Source organism: Euprymna scolopes, chromosome 1 (genome assembly GCF_053919585.1).
Source record: "Euprymna scolopes isolate OS-2025 chromosome 1, ASM5391958v1, whole genome shotgun sequence".
Lineage (NCBI taxonomy): Eukaryota > Metazoa > Mollusca > Cephalopoda > Sepiida > Sepiolidae > Euprymna > Euprymna scolopes.
The window spans coordinates 21,118,508-21,128,507 of record NC_136482.1 but is presented as its reverse complement, the minus strand read 5'-3'; the positions used below and the strand labels follow the sequence as shown (position 1 = coordinate 21,128,507).

The following is a 10,000-nucleotide window of genomic DNA, read 5'->3' as shown; positions in this document are numbered from 1 at the left end:
CCTGAAAAGTTCTGCCGCAAAACAGTCATTGACGCATGCGCTGTGTGTGCCGTGACACCATCCTGCTGCAACCACACATTTTCCACACTCATCTGGTTCAATGTTAGTAGGAAACGCTCATTGATTATGTTGACATAACGGTCAGATGTCACGGATACTGTTCGTTTTCTTAAAAAAAAAAAAAAAAAAAAAAAAAAAAATGGATCAATTATGCTAACTCGTGATAGGACACACCAAACATTTACACAGAGTGTAGAGGACGTTGGTGAAGTTCTCTGGGATTTTCAGGATCCAGTAGTGCATGTTTTTCTTACTTACAGATCCCGAAAGATGGAAGTGAGTGTCATCACTGAAGAAAACCAGTGTGTCGTCAGGCAAGCTCAAAAGCACCTCACATGCATTTTCATGAGCAATAAAATCGCGTGGATTAAGTTCCTGCATTATAACCAATTTGCAGGCATGAAATTTTAATACTTCATGTAAGATTCGTCTCACAGAACGAGCAGACAATTCAAGAGCAGATGTGTTTGCAGGTAGACTGTCGGGAAGATATAAAAACAGATTGTCTAACCACGTCAATGTTTTGGGGTGACCTTGCTGTTTATGGGAGGCCAGGTTTCTTTCTTTACATCACCCGTTTACCTATCAAACGATCGACTGCTGGCCAGGAACAACCATGGGCAATATCGAAATGTCTATGAAATGCACATTGCATTGTGACGATTGTCCCTGTACTAAAAAAAAAAAAAAAAAAAAAAAAAAAGCAACAGCGAAAGCGCGTTTCATCCACTTCTTCCACTCAATGGTGCTCACTCAGATGCCTGAAAAATAAAAATAAATCATGCACATTAAACTAAACTCTATAATAAGTCTATCTTTACCATCCTTGCAGCAACTCTCGGTTTAGGGCGCCAAATTTAAATAAGTTGTTCTGACCCCCCCCCCCCTGTGTAACTACTAAATAGCAGGTGTGATTTATTTTGATCGGCTTGTTGATATTGCTTTCCGATTTATTCAAACATTTACAGAATAAGTTGTATGAAGGTTGCCAACATCCATAAATGTAAGTGATGGTATGGAACAGACTGGATTCAAATTTACCATATCAAAGTGGCACTAACCCTGGGCAGGTTTAACCAGTTTCATGGGGGGGGGGAGGGGCACGAAGTTCACAAGTGGTCCCCAGTTGCATATATATATATATATATATCCCTCATTAGAGGAGATGATGCAGATAGGTGTTGACGTCCTCCTACATATAGGACTTGTATTCCTAAATGATCACCTATCTGGTACTGACTAGGCTCAACATTGCTTACCGTTTGTGATCTAACAAGAAACGATGGGTCAATGTGATTATGCCGGATATTGATTCAAATTTGGCATCTTTAGGTTCGAAATGTGCATCGATAACACTTCATTGCAGCCACCTCCCAAGATGTTTGCAGGTTTTCATCCGTTTTGGTATTTTTCATCCATTTTTTTTTTATTTGATTACTTTGTCGTAAGTTGAAGGTATTTCTTGTCAGAATTTAAAAGTACAACGGAAATCTAAATTTTCTTCTGGTTATGAATTCATGTAAACACCGTGAGTAGAAATGAAAAGGTTCACTATTTAAAAAAATGGAAATCGCTTCAGACGGACACTAGATGAAAGAAGCTGAAGTTGAAGTCCAATCTAAACCAATTCAAGGGCCAATGTGCAAGTCCAATGTAAACCAATTCAAGGGCCAATGTGCAAGTCCAATGTAAACCAATTCAAGGGCCAATGTGCAAGTCCAATGTAAACCAATTCAAGGGCCAATGTGCAAGTCCAATGTAAACCAATTCAAGGTCCAATGTGCAAATCCTATGTAAACCAATTCAAAGTCCAATGTGCAAGGGACAGGAAAGCGGTTTGATCAGTACACACACAGACACGGTGACACGCCACGTACACAATTACCAACCGGCCGTTCTTTCCTCACCCCTTGCCTTCCAAAACGACCTGAATTTATAATTGTTGAAGACCAACTGATTTGCATATATGCACGAGATTTTTCGAGAGTTTCCGAGATCATACCATTACAAAACGCCGTCAACGCCATCTTGGAATTCTTTTCTTATCCTAGCTTCACAGCGATGACAAAGCACACACGCACACCTAGGTCGTTTGAACGGTAAGCCCTCATTTTCACAGCTTTTGCCACAGAAGCCTTAAAAAAAAAAAAAAAAGTGTACTTGTAATCTATCCATTTAGGATAGATTCCGACCCAGAAAACAATTCTCCCTTTATTAGAAACGAATCTCATGGAATGTGAGAACTAAAATACAATGAAAGCAGGTAAACCCAAGGTTCACTTTCTACTCCATTCTCCCCCACCCCCCGTATAAGTACTCATTACATTAGTAAAGATGAGAATAGAAAGATAAACTTACTCTTATTAAAAATTCACAGATTTCTTGTGTGGGATGGTTGTTTTCGAGCAATGGCGTTAGGGCAATGATGATGTTTTCATGAGCTGCTTTGGATGATAATTCAGAATTCTGAAATAAAATAAATAAAAATAAATAAGTAAAAAATAAAATAAAACAATGAAATAATAACAGAAAAATAATTGAAATGATAAAAAATGAACAATACCACCTGCATTATCGCAACAGCCGTCTATCATCGATTTATTGCTGACAACGACCATTCGCCTTTGGAATTATAAGTGACAATATTTTTCCCCCCCGAAGGTACTCTACGGGCCATTCAAATAAAGGTTTTGGTGATGATTTCACGAAGCATGTCCAGATAGTTCACCCCATTTACAGGTCCATTAAAAAACAAAAAAAACAAAAAAGAAAACGTGCCCAAGCTGTTTATATAAATTAGATGTATACTCTGGAGTATTTTATATTGCTTGTACATTTTAATTAGCAAGTAACTTAAACCATATAAAAGGTAGTTTAATAATTGTAAACCTACTTTTGGGCCACCCTATATATACATATATATGTCACCTACATTGCGTAAGCATGGAACACTAATGTCTGTATGTATAAAGAATTGTTTAATTATAATTATCAAGCCCCTTTAAGAAGACTTAAGAATGGCTACTGTCAGCAGAATAATAACTAAAACGTTTCTACAATGTTCACGACTTCCGCTCGTTCGAACACTCTAGATTGTCTAATGTATTCACTTGAATTCAGCATTTAATAGTTCTTCCTTCATGTCCATAGCAATTGTTTAGTGGCCTTGAGGTAAAGGGAAAACTTAGCTTCATGGCTGCATTCGAATCTCATGACTGGCAGGAATTATCAGCTCTACACTGGTAATTGCGTAAGCATGAAACACTAGTGTCTCTAGGTATAAAGAATTGTTTAATTATTATATATACATATCCTTTTCCTCATAAAAAAGGTTCTTAAAAGTACCGAAAATAAAAAATCTTATGAAGAAATAAAGATTAAAGTAGAGCAAAACTTTAGAATAAAGAAATTACAAAGAAAAATTATCCAAAAGAACAAGAAAGATCGAACCACCTACGCGTCTTTCATAAAAAAAAATGAAAATGAAAAAACAATGAAAATGAAAACAAAAAATGTTAAAGATGAAAAGCAGATCACATTGGAATGATAAAATATTTTGAAATAATGAGTTGGCTGCATAAATGCCAACTTTGAAGTGAAATTGATTGACAAGCCGGAAGTCAGACATTTAATGAATCTAATGCAACCATAATTGGGATGCATTTGGTTAAATCGTTTCCTAAAGGCACATCGTAAACATGAAACAAAGTTTATATTATTCATTATTATAATATTATATTATTATTTATTTGAGTTTTATTCTCGCGTTTCAGTCAATGTAACTTCAAACCTTCAAGGTGTATCTCATTTAACTCTGGAACCTGCACAGAATTTCGAATGAAACCTTTAATCCACAGGGGTCGCATGCAAGTGATGTTAATACATAAGGTGTATTTTAGGTCAGGAAGCCAGCATCTTCAGACTGGCTGGGCTGGCAGCACCAGACATTGTTCAGTGATGCACAATTAACCCAGCTAATTTTAACACGAAAAAAAAAAAAAAAAAAAATAAAAAATAAATAAAATAAAATTCTTACTTACGGCTGATTGTAAAAGTTCCGAAACAAGTTCTAGTGGAAACTGGTAAACACTTGTGTCATGGATTGGCGTTGTGAGTGAAACATCAATCATGTTCTAGAAAAGAAAAAAAAAAAGCAAATTAAAAATGGAATGAAATCTCGTGTTTAAAAGCACACAAAACTAATAGTTACATGGGCACGTGTGTGTGTGTGTGTGTGTGTGTGTGTGTGAAGGCGGCGAACGCTATTGCAGAAAATAAAATAATTCTAGTATTAGATGGAAGCAGTTTTTCACCTGAGAATTATGAAAAAATAATTTTAAAGGGAAGTAACTTTTTGCCCTTTGTTGTTTGATATAAGGTGCATTTTGAATCTTAGGCATGTCCATTTTTCATGAGACTCTCATGGATGGTTCAGGGCTTGAGGATAAATCCACTTTGAAACTTTATATTTTTTCAAATCTTTCTTGGAGTTTATATATTAGACCAATCACTCTGCTTCTCGTAAAGTCGGTTCTCCCTATTGCAATAAATACTTTCTCACATCTCAGACTATTCTCCATCTCTACAAATCTACTATCATACAGTGTATGTAGTACTGCTATCAATTCTGGGTTGATGAATCTTTGTCCTGTTTCAAGGTTCTTGATAAGGTGTAGAAATATATCCAATTTTATTGGCTCCCACCTTTTTTCTTCTCTGCAACTTTTCACCCGCATAATTTCTAGTCTGATTCTTTTATTTTATAAATACTATTATGGCAGGCTTTCTTCAGAATTGTCTGATCTATTCTCTGCTTCATTTGTTCCAGTTCGTTTAACTCTTTGGTTTAGTGGTCTTCAATTCTGGTTTAATACCTTATTCTAATACACCTTATTCCAGTAGCTTCTTTCCAAGAACTGCAAACTTGTAGAACCCTTTCTGTATTCCTCCTATCTATAGCTTTGGTCTTTTCAGGACTAAAACCGATAGGCATTTTTTATCTATGCACTAATCATCTTTCGTTCTTGTTGGCTCCTTACATCAAGTGGCTTCACACCTTGTCTGGGGTGATTTCCAGATAGAGTTGTGTCCCTTGCATTCAGTTGATATTCAGATATCTTTCAATAGACGTGTTGCACGGCATCTACAATTGATTGCGTCCTCATTGTGAAGAAGGTTTTTTTCAGTTGTTATATAATAAATTGTTTTTTTTTGCAGAAGCGTTTTCATCCACTTTAGTCTTCATATTTCACAAAGACCACATAATTTCAAATACAGGCATAGTTTTTTTTTGTAATATCTATCTAAATCATCAATTCATTAAGGCAATAAAGAAGCAGTTTATAGTGCTTTGGTTGACTAGTTTTTTCTTCAGGAGATTAACTGGGGTGGTGGCTTGTCACATAAACGACCAACATCTTGTTGAAACGGTGTAGATAGCTATATCAGGTGTAACGTCTCTATAGTAGTAGCAGCAGCAGAAACGATCATAGCCGTGTATACATTTTGTATTTTTATATACTGCGTTAATTCTATAGTTTATATACTGTGTTAACAGTTGGAATTATAGCAATTAAAAAAGCAATTCAATCTCAGGTCATCAAACAGATGGCAATTAAATGATAGAATCGGGTTAGAGTTAGCTTGGACAACTTTTCATATAAATAATTATGACGAGAAAGAACTTATAAATTATATTAATATTAAAACCATCCTAATTTTGACTAAGGTCTTTTAAAAGATGAACAAAACAAGGAGATATAGTTAACCCATTTATTTAACATTGTGTATTGAATACTTTTCTTTATGAAATCCTTCGTTGAATAATTATGTCGCCTTTTCGGACAACATTATACTCGCCATGATAAGAGCTTTATGTTGGTATAATTTGGTTTTGATTTTGTCTTTGCAAGTATGTAAAATGATAATATATAAAATTATTCGGCAGGTATTGAATACTTATTGTCCTCACTGTACACACACACTTTATCAGCACTTAATGAAGTTTGAGGCAGTTTCTTTTCTGGAGTTAAACAAAGATAAAATGGAAATCAAAGATTTTGGTGGAGCATAGTGTTCTCCGAGTGCTTTAAGTTTATAAGATTACCTACCTTTATTTCTTTAACCACTACTTCAGGTCTTCGTGCAGTTTTCAACAATTTTTCATATTTATGTACATGTTTCTAATAATAATAAAAAAAAGAATTTTAGAAATTTGTTGCAGTAAAACAAATATCCAAAAACACAAAACGAATAAAAACTATAAAATACAAAAAGAATCCAAGAAAGTAAATGAAATTTAAAAAAAGATAATATCATGCCTCCTCCCCGCCTCAGTTTTCTTAAAATAATTTGTATTATTCGGACTACTGTTCAAAATCAAAGTTTTGGCTGGTATAATCTAACCTTCTCCCAGAATCTGTTGCCTAATAAATAACGTGCTAAAATAATAATCAGTTCTAAGTGATGCTTTTCTGGAGGTTGTAGGTTCAATCTTCAGTGCGGAAGATACTAAGAATACAATTACAAATTACTGAAAACTACCAGGTCATGGCTTACTGAGCGAGAACAAACTACTTCTGTGGGTTAAATGAAGAATTCGGTTTGAAATTGGATACAGATCCAGAGTTCGAAAAGATACGCCTAATAAATGTTGGAGGTTACATCAGCCGAAATCTTGGGAGATAAATATTTAAAATGAGAACAATCGTTCAAATACACATTTTCATCTAAAAAAATTAGAAACTAAAGAAACAAAATGCATGTAAAATTGAAGTACAGTCATAAATCAATGCTAATACACGTTCGTGTGTTCATAAATATTTTAAATAAAACTTTACATTTTCCGATTTAATATCACCTTGCGCAAGGCAAGTTATGATAAGAATAATTACTATCATATTTAGTTGGGTTCAGAGATCAAATTAATGACCTATGCTAGAAAAATGTTTATTTAATCTAAATTAAACAAATTTAGAAGTTTTTCTCAGTTTACTGTGTGATGAAGTGCAGCAGTAGAAGACCAGAATTTTGAGGGCTCACATAGAATTTCATATACAAACACAATTTTCCCATAAAACCAAACCAAACATTTCAAGATCTAAAGTACTTGAAGCATAAACAGTTATTCCAAAATTACTAAATCCAGCATTAAATAACCCGAAAGCGTTTGATATGCTGTAAAACGATCAAACCAAACCCTTAAAAATCTTCATAGTTAGAAGAATGTCCAATATGAACAAGGATCACCATATCCTAGCATACAGGCAATTCATACCTCACATAAAAAACATGATCCAAGTTAAACAATATATCCATTTGTATTCCCCAAAGTTTTTTTTTTTGTAAATGAGAGTGGGGCGACGAAGAAGAGTGAAAAACTGTGGGAGGCAAGGAAGGAGATGAAAAAAAAAAAAAAAAAAAAAAAAAAAAAGCTGAGGGTGGGGCGAGGAAGAGGGGAAAAAAACAAAAAAACTGAGGGTAGGGTGAAAAAAAACTGAGGGTGGGGCGAGGAAGAGGGTTAACAAAAAAAAAAAACTGAGGGTGGGGCGAGGAAGAGGGTAAAAAAAAACTGAGGGTGGGGCGAGGAAGAGGGTAAAAAAAAACTGAGGGTGGGGCGAGGAAGAGGGTAAAAAAAACTGAGGGTGGGGCGAGGAAGAGGGTAAAACAAAAAAACCTGAGGGTGGTCGAGGAAGAAGGTTGCAAAAATAAGTGGACCGAGGAAAATACGGAGTAGACTGAGAAATTATGTATTTGGTAAGTGATTTTTGCATACAATTTATAAAACGCAAATTGCTATGCGATTCATATTCGAGTGGGGAAATTGCAGTCATACCATTACCTCGCGTAGATGATTACCAAAACGGTGAAATTTTATTTGAAATCTAAAAAGCTGATTTTATAGTCAGAGACAGAATCCATTAAACTTTTCACACACACCACCACTAATTGATTTTGATGATAAATCAATTTTTGCGTTATTTGTTTTTCGCGCGCATGAGTCAGGCGGCCATATTTTCAAAACGTATTCAATTATTTTAGACAATTCTCTCGACAACAAATCACTCGTTCCAACACGCAGCAATACAACAAGCATTGTAGTATTTTAAATATTACTGTATTGTAGTACAATGAAAACAAAATTACCCCCCCCCACTGTACTCCCTCTTCCCATTCTTGCAAGCACCAGCAAGACGTTGTGTCGAATCTTATTCTTGTTGGGTCGCAGAAGGAGGAGAATAATAAGCGTATAATTACAACTGAAAAGCGTTACAAATAATTTAGATGGAAAATACGGGATAAAGCAGCTTTTATAACGTGTCATGCATTGTACGCGTATAAATCATGAATGACAACCTCTGCTGGTATTAGCTTATTATTGCATCAATGTATCGCCGGTGCAATAAAATAGAGCACTCTCGGTGGGTATCTTGTTTATATACTTAAGATGCCGCTTCCTCGTGGCTTGTGCAAATGACGGAGAGGATAGAATCTGATTAACGAAATGAATAAAATAAATGGGAGAGTTTTCATCTCAATTTGAAACCCTAACCTGTTTTGTCATTCAAAAGAGCTGTGATACAGCAAAACAGTCTAGATAATTATTCTTAAGTAAACTATATAATCTATAATTTATTTCAAGAACGGGAGCCGAAGATTCGGTAGGAATTGAAAAGGAAATATTGGTACAAGTTACCTTCAGTAGAAACGTAAATAGAAACACGAGTTAATTAAAAACTAACAAAAAATATATATAGGGAGAGATATGGAAAAAAAGCGAGGGAACGAGGCAAGGCGAAACGGGCAGATGGGGGGGGGGAGGGAACGAGGCAAGGCGAAACGGGCAGATGGGGGGGGGGGGGGGGAGGGAACGAGGCAAGGCGAAACGGGCAGATGGGGGGGGGGAGGGAACGAGGCAAGGCGAAACGGGCAGATAGGGGGGGGGAGGGAACGAGGCAAGGCGAAACGGGCAGATAGGGGGGGGGGGAGGGAACGAGGCAAGGCGAAACGGGCAGATAGGGGGGGGGGGGAGGGAACGAGGCAAGGCGAAACGGGCAGATAGGGGGGGGGGGAGGGAACGAGGCAAGGCGAAACGGGCAGATAGGGGGGGGGGGGAGGGAACGAGGCAAGGCGAAACGGGCAGATAGGGGGGGGGGGGAGGGAACGAGGCAAGGCGAAACGGGCAGATAAGGGGGGGGAGGGAACGAGGCAAGGCGAAACGGGCAGATAAGGGGGGGGAGGGAACGAGGCAAGGCGAAACGGGCAGATAAGGGGGGGGAGGGAACGAGGCAAGGCGAAACGGGCAGATAAGGGGGGGGAGGGAACGAGGCAAGGCGAAACGGGCAGATAAGGGGGGGGAGGGAACGAGGCAAGGCGAAACGGGCAGATAAGGGGGGGGAGGGAACGAGGCAAGGCGAAACGGGCAGATAAGGGGGGGGAGGGAACGAGGCAAGGCGAAACGGGCAGATAAGGGGGGGGAGGGAACGAGGCAAGGCGAAACGGGCAGATAAGGGGGGGGGGAGGGAACGAGGCAAGGCGAAACGGGCAGATAAGGGGGGGGGGAGGGAACGAGGCAAGGCGAAACGGGCAGATAAGGGGGGGGGAGGGAACGAGGCAAGGCGAAACGGGCAGATAAGGGGGGGGGAGGGAACGAGGCAAGGCGAAACGGGCAGATAGGGGGGGGGGAGGGAACGAGGCAAGGCGAAACGGGCAGATAGGGGGGGGGGAGGGAACGAGGCAAGGCGAAACGGGCAGATAGGGGGGGGGGAGGGAACGAGGCAAGGCGAAACGGGCAGATAGGGGGGGGGGAGGGAACGAGGCAAGGCGAAACGGGCAGATAGGGGGGGGAGGGAACGAGGCAAGGCGAAACGGGCAGATAGGGGGGGGGAGGGAACGAGGCAAGGCGAAACGGGCAGATAGGGGGGGGGAGGGAACGAGGCAA

At 38.7% G+C, this 10,000-nt stretch overlaps 1 protein-coding gene across 4 annotated transcripts in view; it reads right to left on the bottom strand.

The window, feature by feature from the left end:
* LOC145284743 (C-Maf-inducing protein-like) overlaps nucleotides 1-10,000 on the bottom strand; it is a 253,027-nt gene that overhangs the window by 50,992 nt on the left and 192,035 nt on the right. For all 4 annotated transcript variants that reach the window (XM_080133790.1, XM_080133730.1, XM_080133965.1 and 1 more), the window contains 3 exons: nucleotides 6,171-6,242; nucleotides 4,101-4,193; nucleotides 2,419-2,526 (listed from right to left, as the gene is read on the bottom strand). In XM_080133790.1, coding sequence (XP_079989916.1) covers nucleotides 2,419-2,526; nucleotides 4,101-4,193; nucleotides 6,171-6,242 — 273 coding nt within the window. The remainder of the gene's footprint in view (nucleotides 1-2,418; nucleotides 2,527-4,100; nucleotides 4,194-6,170; nucleotides 6,243-10,000) is intronic.